Consider the following 20,274-nt stretch of genomic DNA (forward strand, 5'->3'; position numbering starts at 1 on the left):
ATTTCGGTCTTATTACCGGTGAAATATTACAGTATATGCTGTAATATAGAACATTACGATATGATCCGAGCAGGAAGCATTCAAAGCCGATAGGCCTATCCCCCAATGCAATGCGGCCATTCATTGCAAAGAATCGGGCAGCGATCAGCTGGTCTTTAATGCCAGGATCGCTTCAATATACATATATACAGTCAGTGATTGTGTCACCAGCAACAACACGTTGCTCAGTTTTGTTCCAGTAAGTTATGAACCATAATAACGTTTAAACGAATCCGCGGAAAACTCCGGAAGTGACGTATTACTTCCTGCTCAGCGGATACGAAGATAAAAATATATAATATTCGTAATATTGATGTTTTTTTCTAACGTTGTATTTGAGGAGTTAAACAATAAAGATAGTTATAATAATAAAATACAGTTTCATGCATTTGTCTCATATATTGTGTGCTCGGCCGGCCGGCGGGCGGCCTCAATCTGAAGTGGAATCAAGCCATTTCACGGCAGACAGCAGAAAGAGGAGCCGAACGAGTCCCCCCACCCACCCCGGAAAAACTACAAGTGCTCAAGCTTTGTAACAGCTTCTGTGGCGTTTCTTATGGGAGTTGTAGTTTTAAATTATATTGGTATATTTCTCATAAGTAGAAGTTGGCAGTGTATAATTTTGGATACACCCTGGGGTTTTTTGGGATGGAGAACACACTGGTGTCATCAGATTTTAAAAATCGAATCGTTAAATAGGTGAAAATAGCTTATTACCATATTTTATAGTGCTTACAGTGGGTAATTTGGTGACCATATCTACATGACAGCTGAGGTCCAGAGCTTTCTATAACAGCTGGTTTTATGTGTGTAGAACCTTTTGTTGCTAAATGACAGGCCTTCATACATGTACTGGGTTCAAGGTTCAGAGGTCAATATTTCAAAGCAGGAGTAATGTATCCTCTTCAGACTGACATATGTTACTCTCCAGGTTGAGACCTTTCCAACGATGTGTTTGCTATAGTCCTACGACAATGTTTTAATTTTTACACATCATGGAGACCACTTAGCAGGAGATACTTTATTGTCCCCAGAGGGATATTTGCCTTGAGTTCAAATGCTTCACAAATAAGACTTGACATATTGTTTTATCATACAGCTGACATACTTAAAATAAAAAACAACATGAACAAAGTGATATAGGCTAGACTGGGGGGGGCAACAAAGAAAAAATGGTTGGGAACCACTGCTCTGACCCATGTCATGACCCTTTTCTCAGCTTGTGAAATGGTTGAATGAGATGTGTGAGTTTTGTCTTTGTGCAGTAGTGCTGAGGTAGAAGTGTGCCAAAAATGCCATACAAATGTTGTATATGTATACATACCCAAACAAAGCTATATACATCTTACTCAGTGAACAAAAACCTCAGTAACAATCTGCTTATCCTTTTAATTTCCTGAAAAAGCTTCTTAAAACTAGTCCCTTCTTAATTTTGAAAAGGTAGTCTCAGTAAAGGCTACAAAGGTTAGGATGGCTACAAGCTGTAACCACGGTGATTGATATGAGGATCATCTTCTGAATATAATAATGAATATGTTAGGCCTACCATAAATTGATATTTCAAAAAAGTAATTTATTTAAAACAACTAATAATGCAGTGTGATTTTAAATCAAACTAAGTCCCACACATAAATATACTTATGTTTTTCCCCTTTAGTCTTTGCTATTAATATTTATCAACTGCAAAATTAGAAAATTGCGTTTTTAAATAACTATGTATGGAAAATAAAATAAAAAATGCTTCTCTTTGTATATTGTTTTTCACAACAACAATTCAAAACAAATGCAAATTAGTCAAACAAGCCATTAGGCTGTATTTCTAAACACTCAACTGTAGGTTTTTTATATAGTATATATAAGGCAAATAAAAGTGCTAAATATAAAACACAATTTTTTCATTATTAGTATTTTATTGTGTAAATTCTCACGTACAACGTGGAACATTCTTTCACAGACGAGATGTGGAATTTCTACGTCACTTCCGCGGATTCGTTTAAACGTAGACAAATACATGAAACTGTATTTTAATATTATAACAATCTTTATTGTTTAACTCCTCAAATACAACATTAGAAAAAAACATTAATATTACGAATGTTAGGCCTATATATTTTTATCTTCGTATCCGCCGAGCGGGACGTACTACGTCACTTCCGGAGTTTTTCGCGGATTCGTTTAAACGTTATTATGGTTCATAATTTACTGGAATAAAACTGAGCAACGTGTTGTTGCTGGTGACACAATAACTGACTGTATATATGTATATTGAAGCGATCCTGGCGTTAAAGACCAGCTGATCGCTGCCCGATTCTTTGAAATGAATGGCCGCATTGCATTGGGGGATAGGCCTATCGGCTTTGAATGCTTCCTGCTCGGATCATATCGTAATGTTCTGTATTAGCCTATACTGTAATATTTCACCGGTAATAAGACCGAAATAATATTATTAAAGTAAAGAAATGAATACCATGATAACATCTAAATAAATGTTGATAGATGTAGCATTATAGTTTAAAAAATATAAATCAACAAAAAAAGCAATCCAGCTTCCCTGGCCGAAATATACCGAAATAATAACATAAAAAGAAATACATATAAACCATGATACTATCTCGTGAGTAATGTTGATTAAAACAGCGGTTATTGGGCTAAAAATACCAATAACTGTCACAGATTTCGAGTTAAGGGGCGGGGGGCGTGTTTTTTTCTTTCGTCGATATCCGACGGTGAGGGAATAACATGAATGTCTATCTGACGGACCCCCCTCGTCGAAAAATAACGTCAAGGGTACCCCTATTTCGTTGAAACTTGACGCCAGGGTCCTTGACCATGCGTCATACATTTGACGAGTAGGGAGTGAGACTGTGTTGTAGAGTGAGTGAGAGAGTGACAGGGATTAGCTTCGGAGCGAGTACTGACTCTAGAGGCATAGTGAGAGAAACAAAGTGTCTCCCCTGTGCTTTCTGACCACATTGGGAAAGCTGAAGCAGGAAAAGTTAACCGCCTCCTTGATTTCATGTTGTTTATGGAGAAGGAGAACCAGGAAATGAGTAGGAGGAAATGCAACGCTACCAAGGCACGACCAAGCGGACCAGTCACAGTTGTTGCGGTCTGCGTCACTGATACGTGTAGTTACATTTTTGGAGAGGTGCACGTCACGCTACGGCGTAGGGTCTGCGTAGAGTTAACACAGGACCATAAATTGGACTGGATTAGTTTTAGCTAAGTGCACCTAATAGCTGGTAACTGAGTGTATATTACTACAGTAAAAACAGCTACAATGTGCATACACATACTGTGTAGAGATTATGTTTGTTTAGGACAAAACAAGGAAACTCCAACATGATACTACACTCAAGTAAAGCTCATGTGACTCCCACCGGATAAAGCTTTATCATCTGTCTGTATATGAAACATGACTCTGTGGTCACTATATGAGATGACTGAAATAGAAACAAAACATCAGTTGACTAGAATACAGTAAAACCATGATCTATGATCAATAGTGAGTGCTTTGAACCTGTATCCAGCTCTGCATTTCCAGCGTGGTGGAACTTTTTTCTAGGACACCACCTTGTTGCTTGGCAACCTATGCATCCCTAGGCACTAGGAAGGCACTGTGTGTGTGTGTGTGTGTGTATGAGCATGTGCATATATTATTGCCACTTAAAAGTATGCGCTAGGCTGTTCAAAATGCCAGTGATGTGCTTGTTTCTTTATTTGATCTCTCTCTCTCTCTCTCTCTCTCTCTTCTTTCTTTTTCTCTGCACCAAACACAAACCCACTGGTGTTTAAAAGCGTGACACAAAAGCCATTACATTTCATTTCAAGAGGGATTTATATTCACGCTGTACGTGTTTACAGTGATGCTTGAAACTGAATCTTATTTTTAGGATCTCCAAGGAGTTTGAGAAGGTTCATATAACCATTATGGATTTTTTTTTTTCAAATCAATCACAGGGAATGGGCCAGTCTTGGATTGTCCTTCAAGATACAGAGAAAGTTGAAGATTTATAAACTGGTATTTGACAGACAGCTGTCAAGCTAGATCAGTCTGAAATTAGTTTCATCCCACCTGTGAAAAATGTAATCCGAAACATTTTGTGCAACAGCAAAAAAGTTGACAAAAAATGTTTGCTAAAAGAGACAGCAAATACCATCTTAAATGAACATCTATGTTTAAAAGATTCAAAGAAATGAATTTCAATAAAAGGTGTGAGCCTGTGGAACAATCTTGAGGATGGCTCAAAAGTTGTCTCAGCTGTATAGCTTGTACATGCTGTATGGTATACTGCACTCTTATTTTGTGATCAGTGTAAATCTGGGTTCATCCTGCACATTTTCGTCTATCATCGCTGTAATCTATAATTTCTTTTGATATTTACACATTATTTTGTTGCTGTTTAAGTTGTTGTTGTTTATTAATTACATGTTATGTTATTGTCATTATTATTGTAACTTAAAGACAGAAAAATTATTTTAACTAATAAGTACTGTTCCTCATCAGTGACATTGGCAGTTTTAACTGCAGAAGTATTGCATCTTAAGTAGCTCTAACAATTTACCACCAGCAGTGATGTCAGAGAGTAAAAGTAGACACTGTAATTAAAAAAGATGAAGGTGTCTTGACCCAGAAAAGATAAACTTAGAGAACCTGTAAAATTTGGCAATTTCAGAGAGAATGACATGTGCACCATAGATGGAGTGAAACTGGAGCTCCAAATTTATCAGGTGCCGTCTTATGTTTTTATTTAATTTTTTTAAATTTGGTGCATAGGAACAATTTACTGCAGCTGAAGACTTAAAACCTTAACAATGAGCAGCTGTGCTCAAATATGATGAAAAAAATATCATGGTTATTATTGTTAGTAGTAGTAGTAGTAGTAGTAGAAAAAGAAGACATTTTTGAAATATTATTTGGGTCAACAATGGCTCAGACGGCTGATATTTAGATTGTTTTCTCTGTGTACAGAGCCCATCTGTGCTGCAGAATGAGAGAAAAATGCCAATAAAAAAAGGCCGTTCCAGCAGTGATGAGTCTGTCACTGCAACTCCCAGCTGACTGGCTGTCTGACACAAAGCCAGACGAAAACAGAGACACTCTTCTGACTCCACGTTATTCAACCAAGCACTCTAATTTAGCTGCCTACTGTAGCTGGTGTTGATTTATATTTTCTGTACATCATTTGATGGAGAAAAATGAGAAAATCAAGAAAATGCTTTCACTGTGTGTTAAAATGAAAAAGTCTAGAGAGTCATGCTTTTAAAAGCGTTGTTTATTTTTTCTTTTGCAGTTGTTTACTGTCGCCGTGCAAATGGCAAAGAGAGTGGGGAAGGAAAAGAGATGTCTTTTTACACAAATAATATCATTAAGCTACTTTCTTATGATCTTCCTCCTTACCTCCAATTTACTTGAGTTTAAACATACCAGCTACTAACTGTATTCAAACACAGATATCATCTCCTCAACAAAAGAATAAAAAATGCTAATTAGATTACTTCTGACAAGCTGCTGCTGCTGCTGCTGCTGTTGCTTAAAGAGTGCGAAATGACACAAGAAAAGTTGCATTTACTGGATAAACAACAGGCGTGATTGCTCACAGTAAACGATTATAGCCTGTGAACACGAAAGAATATCTCAAATGTACAGTATATGTCCTCTTGCACTGCAGGGACTTGAATTTACAATGCCTGATGAACAAAGTGCACAATATACAAAGAGAAACACATGAGACAGAAATGAATGTTTGTAACAACGAAAACAAACAAAAAGGGCAATTTCTACACAATGTTTAAAATGTATTGATTTGATGGGCCAGAGATAGCAGGAAGTTGCGTAAAATCTATGAACTTCAATTACAAGAACAGGATCAGCGTTGTCAACTAAGATTAAAGTTGCCTGATGCAGCACAAGTTCACATTTACTTGCTTACAAAAACTAAAGTGTGTAGCTCCAAGCTTTTTTACAATACTAGTGGCAGCAGGGCTAGCTGAGCATGAGGATATGTTTTATGGTTAACCAGTGGTTAAAATGGCTTTTCATAGGGTTAAAATAAAAGGGAGAATCTGTAAGTGGAAGAAAGGGAAAGGTGAAGAAGGATTAGGCCAGCAGTTTGCATGGCAGTGAAGAAGAACAGCGATGCACATATGAGCAACATGTACGCAATGTTTACATTTGGTAAGGTATGAAGTTGTAAACAATCTGCAATTTGTCCCTCAGTCACAATAGCAGTGAATAGAAGAGTTGTTTTTGATTTGTTTTCATTATTGTAACTTCTGAATCCATTTTAAATTAAAAGATAGTGTACATAATGTACAAAGTAATTTTATACAAAGTTGTTGTCAATAAAAATACCCAGTGTGCGCTTTGTCATTATTTCAAAGATTTATGTACTTTAACAAATTAAAATATTTAGCTTTTGTTAAGCTTTATTTAATCCCACTCAAATTGTATCTTTGTCTCTCTCCAAGAATCAATAAAGAAATGAATCCTCCTCTTCAGGGAAGGTCAAATTAGTCACACTTTTGTGACGATATCTGCTTCCTCATTATTCAGCCCACAGCTTGCATTTCAGTTTTCTGTGGCTGTTCCTCTGATGTGCTATTGGGGTTCACAGTGCAAAGGGGAGAGCAATCTGCAGAGCATTAAATAATGCAGGGCTCTTTCTGATGTGGGGCACACTATTACTGCACCAGCATAGCTCCTCTCCCTCATCATCATCGTCATCATCATCATCCTCCCCCATCCCCCTGCACACATCCTCGTTCTCACACAACTGTAACTGTCTCGATCTTTGATTGTCTTGAAGTCTTTTTCAATGGCATGGCTGTCTTTCTCATCATTTCTTATTTTAAAGTTATGCAGAGATGCAGCCTAGTGTGAGATTAAATTGAAGTCCATCAAAATTAAACAAGTTGCACAACTTTTCTCTAATATTCATTTTTTACTCTCCAAACATTGTCACCACCCACTAAGGGTAAGATAGCCAAAAATAGATTAGATTAGATTTTTACAATTTGATCAATTCCAGAGGGGAAACTATTTCCGTTACAATGTAGAATAGACAAGTAACAAAATTGTTTTTAAAAAAAAATACATATTGCAGGCATTGCTTTTATCCAAAGGCGTCTTCGCTCTTTTCCTTGCTGTTCCACCATCTTTTCATGTTAGTTATTCTCATTTATGGAGGCAGGGCACAACCAAAAAGCGAACACAAGTTTAAAAAGAATATGACTGCAAAATAACCGGTAACACAATATAATATCTAAGAAATTTTGCACTTCGTTTTCCCCGTAATCTTCTATACTTTATCTCAGTTTCTTCTTGTTTCCCCCCCATTTTTACACTTCACATGTGATTTCTTTACCCTTTTCTCTCTTCTTGCCTCAGATTAACTAAGCAGGGAGGCTTGTGAAGGGTTCTCTCTACACTTTTATTCAGAGATCAATGTTGACACTGAGACACTCCATATGCTCAGTGTCCAATTACTGAATCAAACACAGCCACGTGTAATCACATGCAGAGACACACATTACACAAACAAATCACAGGAAAAGACCCCAATTTATAATCACACCCAATTAGAAAGACTGTTGTTCAACTCTCAGTGACAAAATGCTGCGATTGAAACAATATAACAGTGGCAGTCTCTGCTGGTATCCTCAATGACGCATCAACTCTTTATTTATTCATACAAAACAGAGAACACCACCCTCTGTTTTCTCACCTGGAGCAAATTACACTTGCTGCCCTATATTCCCAGCTGATTATCTTTTAATTTGGGTCACATTACACACTCACACACCAAAGTACAGCAGAGTCAGGGAGGAACGCAGGGAGCTACTGGATGAATCATAGAAGAAGATAACTCTCAAGAGGAGCCCTATAGTGTTTGATCATTAAGTTCCCTTGAGAGGACACACACACAGCTGTTTTTGTTGCTCTAGCAGCAGGAAGATTCATTTGGTGCATAATAGACTTGTGATGCTGCATCACAGCAATCAGAATAAGAGATAGAAATGTCTGGAATATTGTGAAACATATTGTAGCTATGGTAACTTGTTATTGCATGGGCCTCTGTAGCGTTTATGTTAGTATTCAGACTTGGTTTAAGGTTGAGGTTAGTTTGGGTTGCAGGTTAGTCGAGCTGCATTTAGCAGTTATGGTACAAGGATTTAGGTCTCATTTTTGTAGTTTTTGGCAATCATTTCTATTGATTATGATACCACTGTACTCACCTGTACTTGCTTACATTTGAGGGGACAGGTCAGATAGGGTAGGAAATACAAGCAGTCAGATGAACAGCTTAGAATAAGCCAACTGTTTACATGCATGGTCGGTTGAAGATGAACCAGGTATTCTGTCTGTTTACAACTGACTGTTTGGGTAATCATTTTCAAATATGTTCAGCTAAGGCAGTGTCCAGACTGACTTTAGCCCTGCGCAAGGACATGACTTAGGCCATGCCTTTAAAGCAATAAGGGTGCAAACAAATATAGAGGGCCCCGGTAAAAGAATTTGTACCTGGCCAGACATCCGGCAAGGCACTATGTTGGCCAATCAAATTCATGCTAGCACAAAGTCCTAATTTGTAATGGGAACATATGTATTTCTACTGTTTACCTGTCACTTGTCTGGATATAGTTGCCAATGTGATAATTTTACTTAAACTGGACTTCCTGGATTGTATATTATGTCTTATTGGTAACTGAAGCAGTACGCCCTACCAACACTGTCCCTTGTGTTTTTTTAATGCAGGGATGTTTTCTGTCTGATTGTCTGATAACCTGGAGCTTTGTTTTAAACCTATATCGTAATTCTGTCAATTTTTTTAAAACTGTACTGTAGGCTACTGTGCGTGTGTGTGCGTGTGTGTATGTGTGTGTGTGTTTGTGTGGGAAATTCTGTGCCTTACCAGGTGATGATTGATCACTGGATGCCACTAAAGTCGCAGGTGTGGGTCTGCGTCTTCTGATCTGAAAAAGAAGAACAGTTTCATTCATTCAAAATGAGAAAAAATTATGTTGCCTTTAAAGGTCCCATGCATTAACGTTAGCCTAACTGTTACCCTACTTGCCTTGCTGGTGTGAGGGGGGGTGGCTACGGGAGGACTTGATGGGGAGAGGGCGGCCGAGCAGGATGGTAACTTGTCACTTGTAACCGTTACTTAAAATGTCCTCCTCCTGCTCCTCGGAGCATTTCTTGCTGAATTTAAATGAAAACGAGTTGCTTTGCGTTTCATATTAGCTAATAGCTACCGTCTGTGTCTTTTTTTTTTTTTTTTTTTTGAGCTTGAAAAGCTTGCGCGCAACGTCATTCATTTCATTGGATCACTTGCTGGTGATGATGCAGCCTGTGGGCGGGGCTTAAGAGGCCACATGTGGGCTGATTGGCTGAGAAGCTTTTACTCAAAGTTTCCCTCGGGCTGCTTATTGGATGAACTGCTAGAATGAAAATCACTCACTACTAGGGTTAGTAGGCCTGGGTCAAAATGAGTGGGCCCGGACCTAAAATGGGTGGTTGAGGTTTTTTAACATGAAAGATCAGAGCCCTGGGTATCCTGCTCTGCCTCTGACAAAATTAAAGCACAGATGGACCGATCTGCAATCTCCTCCTTATGAGGTTACCTCCCGTTTCTCTGCTTTGCCCGCCCAGAGAATTTGGCCCACCCATGAGAATGAGAGAGACATCATGGCTTGCAAACAAGCAAAGTGGCAGTTGGCCACACCCCCACCCGTCACCTTGCGCCCCCCCCCTCTCCTCCTCAATAGCATTTAAAGCTACAGACACAGAAATGGCACATACTAAGGAAAGCTCATTGTGGCACTGGCTCTAGTGGCTGTAATTCTGCACCAAGGCTGAATTTCGAGTAGATGTGAAAGAAATGCATGAAAGTCGTGCTAATTCAGCTCTGCTTAGTTACGGTGTTGAAAAACTACAACACCGAAAAGAGATTTTCAAAAATAGGCATATGCTTATTTTTTGCTGTAGTAAAAACAGATAAGTTATAATTGAGGTAAGTTTGGAGACACTACCTTATTTAATCATTAAATTAATTAATATTTTTGTTGTATCTCTTTTCGGTGTTGTAGTTTGTAGACAGTCCCTAAGCACTCTCTTACTGCCGTCTCAACACCGGAGCTACACAGAGGTATGAATTAGCACAACTTTCATGCATTTCTTTCACATCTACTGCAGTCAGATTTACTGTGTTCACTTGGAAGGAATCACTTTGCATGGGTAGGCACTTTTAATGACATTCTGAACATGTTAAGAGGCTTAAAAGCACGTTTAAAATGTGCCCTGTTTCAGTCTCCTGGGTGCTAACGCTAGCAGGAGGATAACACGGTGTAGGCAGCACCGATTATTTTCGTTTTTCTCGCTACTGACAGCACTCCAAATTTACAAACAACAGACCGGAATTCTCCTTTAAAACCTTAAACATGTAGGTTTTTTTGAAGATCTTTAAGTTTGAAGGTAGATGTTGAAATATTGATTGATACATCTCAAGCACTTCCAGGCTGTAATTTTGCACAGGATTTGGCCTCTAATGGGTTAGATTGACTCAGAGTGATAGAGAAAGACAGAGTGGCGACACTCCCATTGGACTCCGTTGTATGCTTTTTCCCGCCTACTTCCGGGGTATGCAGCCTCGCATAGTTCCAAACAATCCATTCACGGCGTCGGACATCATTAATTTTCATTGCTGGCCATCGAGTAACTTCTGAGGTAAGTTGATTAAATAGCTACCTCTTTTGAATTGTCAACTGCCTATATTTTATCAGAGGCCCTCTATGATAACCTGACTCCACCAGATGGATTGCTTCGCATTTGCTCGGCATATCCATCTGGGAACTTTCCGTTGGAGAACTTTTTGGAAGGGGCGGAAATACTGGTTAGCTGATTGGATGAACCATCTGTCTATCACCTATGTTGGTGATAGACGGGCCAAATCAACCAATCAGATCCACGAAGCGTATGAAAATACAACCACAAGCCCGCCCCTGCTGCTGCAGGCAAAGCATAGCTCGTTAGCTCAGCATGCAAACATGTCGGTAAAGGATATTTGCCGTTTGTGTAACGAGAATTTAGGAATAAAAGGAACCATTTCAGGTTCACAGGACCATATTCCAAAAGAAGGATCCAAGAGAAAAAAAGCATTAGCGAGCGGCTACCGCTGTCTGAAAATACTGGTTAGCTGATTGGATAAACCATCTGTCTATCACCACCTAACCCACCTCAAAACCAACGCTGATTGGCCCGGTCGTTTGGCTAACGGCTCCAAATTTTCTCTGTCTCAAGATGCCAGACTGATCTGCGAGTGGAAAACTGGAGCTCGCGAGATCAGGACGGTCTCACGAGGCTACCTCTATGATGCATATACTGATCTTTATTTGTATGTGTGCACAGCGTAATTTATATATTTTTATCTTGGTAGCCGACTGATTGCCTGCTAGTTTGTTAGCTTGTTTGTTAGCTTGACTTCGCCAGCTGTGAAGGTATCGCTACACCAACAATTACAAAGTTCAGTAGTGAATCTCTGACAACTTTTATTTAGTTAGTTATTGATGTTGGATTACTAGGATCATTAAGGTGGATTAAGGACGGGTTTTATTTAGGTTTTATCTACTGAACCTGACGGTGTTAGCTAGTCAGCTGAGTACTGTGTCTAGAAATAAGGTTGCGTTCGTTTAATTATACCCTTGAAAGGGCTGTTGGATTTCATGTATGAATACAAGTTATTCCACACACAAAATATCAGTAAGTGACATATGACAATGACATAATTTTAAATATGAAAAAGTATTAAGGCAAATTTCACAGTTGTGTTTTTTTTTTTTTTTTTTTACTGTTGATTTATTTAACGTTTTCCACTGTTTTTTTTTTAAGTTCAATAATTGCAACATCTTTCCAGAAGTCAACAAGTAATCGTGTTAAATTATCGTGATTTCAATATTGACCGAAATAATTATGATCATATTTCTTTCCATATTCCAGCAGCCCTACTGGTGCTGGCGACGGCTGCTGGTGGTGGCTGCTGGCTGCTGAAATAAGAGGAGACTGGAGTCTTCAGACGGTGTGCCGGGGATGGAGAGGCCAAATACATCCATGGCAACCAGTAAGGTGTTTGGCAGTGGACTAGATGTTATGACCTTATGTGAGGAAGTCTGCTGTTTTGAAATAGCCTTCTTAGTCTGACTCTTGCTGCCAAGCAAGGATGTAGTGGAGGCTAAACGCACGTAAACGCCGTTTGCGCACCTCCCAAAATTCGGAAATAGCGTTTATCCACCTCCAAAGTGCGTTTATCCACCTCTAAATTGCGTGTATCCACCTCTAGCCTATAGTGCCTAAGCCGTTTTAAATTAAGCTTATGTCGTTTTAGTTTCAAATTGTTCTATATTAGTTTCATAAGTTGTTAAATCTAAGACGAAATATTTCATATTGCGCTGCATTACTGTCAGTGTTGACCAATCTCTTGCGGTGTTTGGTGTTTCAACCCCCAACGTCGCCTTCCAGCTAGGATTAGGCAATGGTTAGGTGCCTTGAAGTCATGAAGTCAATGGTCGAAGCGCTGCCTTGAAGTCAACGTTGGGGGCTTAATGCGTGACACGGCTGGCAAAAACATCGTTTTTTTTCCACTGGTCAATTTTGAGATTTTGGGCTATTTGTCTTTAATAACATATATTCTTTCAGACTTGTGGTGAAAAAAAGTAAAAAATACACATTTAGGTCTTTATTTTACTATACTTTCTCCTAAATTCAACAAAAGTTGGCGTTCTAAATCATCCCGCTGCTCCGCGATCGCTGTCTGCACCCTGTCATCTCATATATCGTTGGAAAGCTCTCTCTCTCTCCTCTACAATCCTGTGTAATGCTGTTGGATCCAAATATGGTCATTTACTTTTCATAAGCATCCAATTGTGAAAGTAAAAGGGGGGAGTTATCAGACAGCGGAGGTAATCAGACTGACTCGCTCTCTCTCTCTCTCCCTCTCTCTCTCTCTCTCTCTCTCTCTCTCTCTCTCTCTCTCTCTCTCTCTCTCTCTGTCTCTCAAGTACTTTACAGAAATTCATAGCCTACATGTCATATATTAAATATGTAGGTGTCACATATATACTATTCTACTATAATTACTATAAAATACTAAACCAATCTGTAATTTTGGGATCCTAAAGTGGTTGTGAGTCCCTCAGATCCATGTTTAGCTGTCAGTAGAGCTGCTGCCTCCTCTCCTAGGAGAACTACCAGCTTCTTTTCTGGTGGTAACTTTTTTTGGTTATTTTTCCAAGGTGTAATTCTCTTAGTGAAGATACTTTTTCCCAGTGGAGGAGGAAGTGCACCTCCGTTGGTGGTCACTGAGCCTGTCTCTCTCTCTCTGACCTGTCTGTCTGACCCAGTTGGTGGTCACTGAGCCTGTGTTTAGTCAGGATCTGTCTCTTCTTCGTATCTCTGACAGTGTGAAGATAATGTGTCTAATAACAATTTAGTCTACTTTGATTGCTTTCTCCAATGTTCTAAATATTGGTCTTTTGAATGATCACCATAAGAAGCTCATCCCTGTGTATCACCGGATGTCCAGTGACAGTGCAGCATGGAGGCACTCAGAATGCCAACACATGCCTCAACTTGGTCATATAATAATAATAATAATAATAAATTTAATTTATATAGCGCTTTTCACAGACTCAAAGTCGCTTTACAGGGCAGGGTAAATTATAAAAACAGAACAAAACAAAACAAAACAAGATTCAGGCACAGATGAAAAGGGAGGGGGGCGTGGGGCTAGGGATAGGCAGAGATGAATAGATGGGTCTTGAGGTGGGACTGGAAGATGGTGAGGGACTCAGAGGTGTGGATCTCTTGGGGGAGGGAGTTCCAAAGCCTGGGAGCTGCTCTGGAGAATGCTCTGTCCCCAAAACTGCGGAGTTTGGACTTTTGGATGGAGAGGAGACCAGCTGAGATGGATCTGAGGGACCGTGAGGGTTGGTACGGGGAGAGGAGGTCAGTAAGGTATGAGGGGGCCAGATGGTGGAGGGCTTAGTAGGTGAGGACCAGGATTTTGTAGGTGATCCGGTGGACAAAACAAGACATTTGAGGATGTCATCCTGGGCTTTTTTGGAAACAATGATCCACATTTTTCTGACATATTATAGACCAAACAACTAATCGATTAATCGCGAAAATATTCAACAGATTAATCGACTATGAAAATAATCCCAAATCCCTAAACCCAAATCATTATGTACAACTGCATTGCATTGGAAACCCTGGATATAAGCCTCCCTCTCTATCTCTCTTAAATATTGTTGTTCTATCTGTTTTGTCATTTAGTAAACTTTATAGATTACAACCATATTATTCCTTCTTGAGTCTCTTCAACAATAATTTAGATTAATGTATGAATTGAATAGTGATTGTGTGACCTATGATGAGGGAACAACCAGTGATACCCTTGGTAGTACCATCAAATTATAACCTATAGCGATGTCATCAGGATACACATACACCGGTAGGCAGTGGCCCACCGTACCGGGTGACCACGTCGTGGTCCACCGGTATTTATAGTTTACCCACCTCTTTTTTTACCACTAAACCTCTGCTGCCAAGGTACCCCTTATCACGGCTGTTTACCCTGATGCACTATGATTGAATTCTTAACCTCAGCCTGATATATGTGGAGGATATTTTGTGTTAATTAATCACTTATACTATTCCCCCTATTCCTGGCTCTACTTTGTTGCTCTTATTCATACTTGTTCCCACTTGTTTTTTGTTCCACAAACCTCAGCCTGATATATGTGGAGAGGATTTGTTTTATTAAACACTCAGCATCTCAAACACTAACCCCCAAAACTCCTGGCTCCAGATTTACATGCTGTATCCTCCTTTGCAGCGTGCAGATGTTAGGCACTAGAATCTGCATTTGCTGAAGGGTTTTATAACCAGTGGTGCCAGCGGTAAATCTTAGTTGTATTGCTTTTTTTTAATTGTCTCCTTTCCCCACTGTATTCATTTTTTCTGTACTTGTTGTGTCACTCATTGTTTAAAAAAAAAAGTATTCATCCAAGTGTATTGAGTTGTTATTCTTTAATACATGTGATACTTGGTGTATGGCTTAGTCTTAAAATGATCATGGTTGTGTGGTCAACTCCTGCCTCATCAGAAGAAGTGGGCTGGACACTAAATGCTGAATGGACTGATGCTACTCTGCTTTCTCAATCACTCTCTGACCACGGGTAAGTGAATCGGAATTACAAGCAAAATCAAGGAAAATACAATAGTCCAGATGTGCAAAAAAGAACATCTTTGAATCATCTTTGATTTCAAAAAGAACTAGTAAGGTTAACCCTTGTGTTGTCCTTCGGGTCCCCCGGGACTTAGTTAATTTTGACGTTTTTGCATTGGCCAGGGCATTGAGCTTCAGGTCCCCGGTGACCCTCGCGTACTATTTGATGTCATTTAATGTGAACTGGCACGGCGGGGTGTCCCAGACATGTCAGAACAAACGCGTTTGGACAGGCTAATACAAAATGTAAATAAACTAAAGTCCCCGTGCCACGAAGGACAATACAGGACAGTAGCCTAGTGCTATCATGCTAACACGGACGTGAAGCTTTCCCTCCAAAACTTAAAAACGTATCTATACATAGCTTTCAGTTGTCTCCCCATTCCAAATGTAAAACTGACATTTACAAATATGCAATAACAATCAAACAAGTACATGGGTATGTGTTTTTATTCATATTTACCATTCAATATGTCAATCGCTGCTGTCAGTCCCATAGGAGAACATGACAGCGCTGCGTGTGTTTGGAACTATACAGGGTTACATGAACCACATGACCACCCCGCTAGCGAGATCAACGAGTGTCGCAACTCTTATATCTCTATGGCTCTGGATTGACTCAACCAATCAAAAGCTAAGCAGTGCACTGACATTTCCACATTTTCATTACTCAGCTAACCAGGGATAGTCTAGCCCTGCTCCCTAAGTACGGGCTGCATGGCCATCTCAGCATCCATTTTCTCTCATGATGCTGGCAGCCCATAACACAGCCTGTGTGTTCCATATTTTGGGTTTGGTTGTCTCTGAAGATGTCTGAGCTGGTTGAAAGCAATGCTGGATCTCACAGTGCTGGGCAGTGAGATCAGCAGGGCAGCCTGCCACTACCTACTTGCTTCTTGGCTCATGACTAGTGGAGTGTGGCAGCTATGGACCATTCTGCGATAATACATGCAATAACACATTTCACTGAGCTGTGCAGCAGAGTTGGAAAGCTCTGCTTGTGAATATAAAAACTATAGTTACAATGCATAACCTTCCTCACATTTAACTGCTAAGGGACCATTCGGTATTTATGGAATGGACCACCGGAGGAAAATAGGGGAGGGTCATGTCTTTTTATTCTTTGTTGAGGGGAGGGTCATCCAATTTTTTTAGTCTAGGGGGGAGGGTCACCCAACTTTTGTATTCATGAGAACAGCAACATTTCAAAGTCCCTTGTTTGGTGCATATTTATCCATGAAGCTCCATGTAGCTCTCTCAGTCTCGGCCCCTATCGCTAGCAGATGGGTCCCTCCATATTTAGTCAGCCAGACGTTTTAGCTGTAGGTTTAGAGTAAGGGGGGATATCCCAAACTGAAAAAATCCCGCTCGCACATATAAACACAAAACTGCTTTGCTAGCTCCATTAAGACATATGCTGAAAAAATAAGTGTATTCATTAGCATGATTGCTGTACTGTTTAGTTCAAAAACATCCAAAACACCATACGAAAACATAGCAGACCAGATGCATTTATTTTGAAAAGTCGAAGCTTGCGGCATAGGCGCGGGAAGTAGGGGTGCTGGAGGTGCTGTCGCACCCCCTGTTGGTGCTGCCGCACCCCCTGTTGGTGCTGCCGCACCCCCTGTTGGTGCGGCAGCACCCCCTGTTGGCAAACTGCAATCAAGCCTGGATTACCCAATGGGCATTAATCATTATGGGCACGGGCCCAGGGGCCCATGCGCACTTGGGGCCCAAGCACAGTCTTGATAATTAGCCAATCAGAATAAAATAAAAATTGTTTACAAAAAATGAAGTCTTGTGATTGTGTGTTTCATAAGTCAGTATGATGACTGGACAGGTAATGATTGGGAGAAAGCCGCATGCACTGTGTAGATTGGCTAATGGTAAAGGTGGGTGGGCATAGAGCAGGTTGTTTTCATCGTACTGATTCAAGATCAGTTTTCTAAGAACGAGTTGAGATTGAAAGAGTGGAATTAATTTGTAACTGATCCCCGGTCAGATTGGGTTGTATCAGTGAGTGAAAGTGTGGAAAAGGAAAAGAAAGAAGCGGCTGCTATAAAAAAATGTAGAGGAGCTAGCCAACATTAGCTTGGAAGAATCGCTGCCTTCTACCAGCTACACTCAGCCACAGCTAACGTTATCTAACGTTAACTTTAGCGAAGTTGACATTACAGAGACCGTCCAGGAGGAAATTATACCCAGAGCGATATTAGCCTTTTAGAATCGAGCGGCTAAATATCCAGTATCTCAGAGGGGGAACGAGGCTGGCGGCAGAAAGACACGCTCTCTCGAGGCACTGAGCCGACACCTTTCTTAATGGTGAAACTGTACCACGGGAGTGGATTCTATATTCACTGTCCACCGGAGACATTTATTGCTTTGCCTGTAAAGTGCTACCAACACACAGCAACGCATTTGTAGTAGGGTTTAGCGAGCTGGTGAGGGAGCTTGACTTTGAGGATTTGATCTGCGACTTTGCAAAGAAAAAGACAAGAAATGTAAGAAAGGTAAGAGCTATTATGCGATCTGTTTGAGTAGAATTGAGTAGGCTAATATAATCTGTTGTGACCATGTGACCAGATAATGTACATATTTTGTTTAGTTTATTGAAATGCCATGCATATCAGACGTGTATTGCGTCATTATTTTGTGATGCTGCTATAGGCCTGTGTGAGACTTAGTTGTCAAGTGCAGTATATGTTGGCTTTTGCAGTTAAGTAAAGTTCAGTAACTGTTATTTTACAACCTGCGCTCAACTGTGTTGTGTGATGGAATTGTTGTATCTTCAGTCAATCACGTTTCAGAATTACTATTGTGCTTTCTTCTTGGGTGATTTTTAGTGAATACTATATTGCCATAGTCTTGAGCCATACAATGCTTTGGTATGATTTAATTCATTGTAACATTGTCTTGTGATGTGTGAGTCAGATGGCAGTACTTGGTTTATTGAACTGGAAAGGCATACTTGATGCCTGCTCAGCTGGACATACCCGACTCAAATATCCTTTCATTCCCGGTGATATTATATATATAAACGACAGCTTTTTCAAGGCTTTTGAGAAGGAAAGAGTGGTAGCATGCAAGCTCCCAAATTGACGCTCGTCTGAGAAATGGAGTTTTGGATAATGTTCAGCTTCGGCAGCTTTACCTATATGCTAAAATATACAATGACTGAGGAAGCCTAGTGACGAGTCCATAGCAACCAGTGTTGAATGTCTTATTACCCAGTGTGCTTTGCTGAATGGTCTTAATGCTTTAATGTTTTATTTCATGTGAATACTAGTTTACTAGAGGAGTAATTTAGTATTTGAAGTAATGCAGGAAGTGTGCATTTTCTTTCCATGCTTATTGTGTTTCCACAATAATGTTAGTGAGTAAATCTACTGAAATGGCCACCACACCATACCAGAGGAGTGTGATGCGTAAGATGAGAATGCAGAAGTTTAGTCATGGATGTCATGGCTGTAGGAAAACAATGGGAATCTTCATGTCTTTGCAAAGCACAAGTCAGTACAGAAGGCATCAGTAAATTGTTGTGGAGGGTCATCCCTTTTTTCCATATCATTTTGGAGGATCATCTGAAATGTATTGCTGGTGAAGAGAGGGTCAGGTTGATTTTTGACTAAAGATCATGAAACTCCTCCGGTGGCCCCTGAAATAAATAACCAACAGTCCCTAACATGTCAACATTTCCATTACCGTAAATCTTCTAAGAATGTGTTCATAAAATCAATTAAGAAAGTTTGATGAGGTACTGTACAATTGATTGCTATTGAGTCTGATGCATGCTGAAACTGGAAAGAAATACTAGAAACCTGTCAACCTAACTCCAATGGAAATAGTGTGAAAGGAGGTGAAAAAAATAAAGGGAGAAAATAAATGGTAACGCTCTTAACTGTGAGCAATGGCAGTACATTCTCATTTATTTTGTACAGTATGTATACAACAGAAGAATAGCTATATGTTGGCTATGAGAATTATCCAACAATATTAGTTTGACATCCATTGATATACATTTCACAAAAGTACAACTTTTGTAAAATTATGTAAAATATACTTTCCTCATATTTAGGTGCAACTCCACACCAGAATCTTTCAGTCCAAGCGCTACCCTTTAACACATCTGCATTTTTACTGACTTTAACTCTTGTGCCCACGATCTAAAATGTATTTTCTATCCCAGGGCTGATGGATAGTTTTACAGTTAAATATGTACTGCATGGTTCTGCAAATATCAAATTTGATCAGTTCTACATCTATGTCTCCAAAACTTTGCAACCAAAGATTTTTGGAGGAAACACAGTGATTAATTACAGTGATTCATTTTCAGTCGCCTCCAGGATCAGGTGATTACTTTTCTATTTTATTGCTTCATAAACCTAAAAGGCTGTGATATAGGAATTTAAATAGAGAGTCAATTACACACACACACACACACACATGCACGCTAATGCACTCCTCACGCAGAACTGACAGGGTTGCTGACTAATGCTGGACAGCATGCAAGCTCCAGTCCTCCATGCATCTTTTGTAAATGCTGCTTGTGCACTTACAAAGCTGTGTAACCTCTCCAGTCAGCCATATAGCTTAACCTCAGCCTGCCCAGTGCAGCATCACATTGTAATTTATAAGACATTTGAAATTAGATAGTAGTAAACTCTTTCTATTGAGATGAGAAACTAAAAAAGCAATGTTTTGAGCTGTGCTGTGAGTCTACAATAGAAAGCAAAAAGATAGGACTCCTTTTTATTGCAGGTGCAATCAAAGATAAAAGGTATAAAAAAAAGTGACAGAGGAGAATCAAGAAGTGAATTGTTGCCCTTGGATCCAATGTGCAGGTTTGACTTTGTGGTTTTGCTGTGTTCAACTAAATGTGTGAGGATACGATTAAATAACACAAAGAAGCAAAAAACATCACTTTAGACGTTGTTCGATAACAAATACA

The 20,274-nt window shown here is 39.7% G+C and overlaps 1 protein-coding gene across 1 annotated transcript in view; it reads right to left on the minus strand.

The window, feature by feature from the left end:
- LOC114553509 (protein phosphatase 1 regulatory subunit 1A) overlaps positions 1-20,274 on the minus strand; it is a 40,966-nt gene that overhangs the window by 10,639 nt on the left and 10,053 nt on the right. The window contains exon 2 of the mRNA XM_028574721.1: positions 8,955-9,015. Coding sequence (XP_028430522.1) covers positions 8,955-9,015 — 61 coding nt within the window. The remainder of the gene's footprint in view (positions 1-8,954; positions 9,016-20,274) is intronic.

The sequence above is a fragment of the Perca flavescens genome, chromosome 4 (assembly GCF_004354835.1).
Source record: "Perca flavescens isolate YP-PL-M2 chromosome 4, PFLA_1.0, whole genome shotgun sequence".
Taxonomy (NCBI): domain Eukaryota; kingdom Metazoa; phylum Chordata; class Actinopteri; order Perciformes; family Percidae; genus Perca; species Perca flavescens.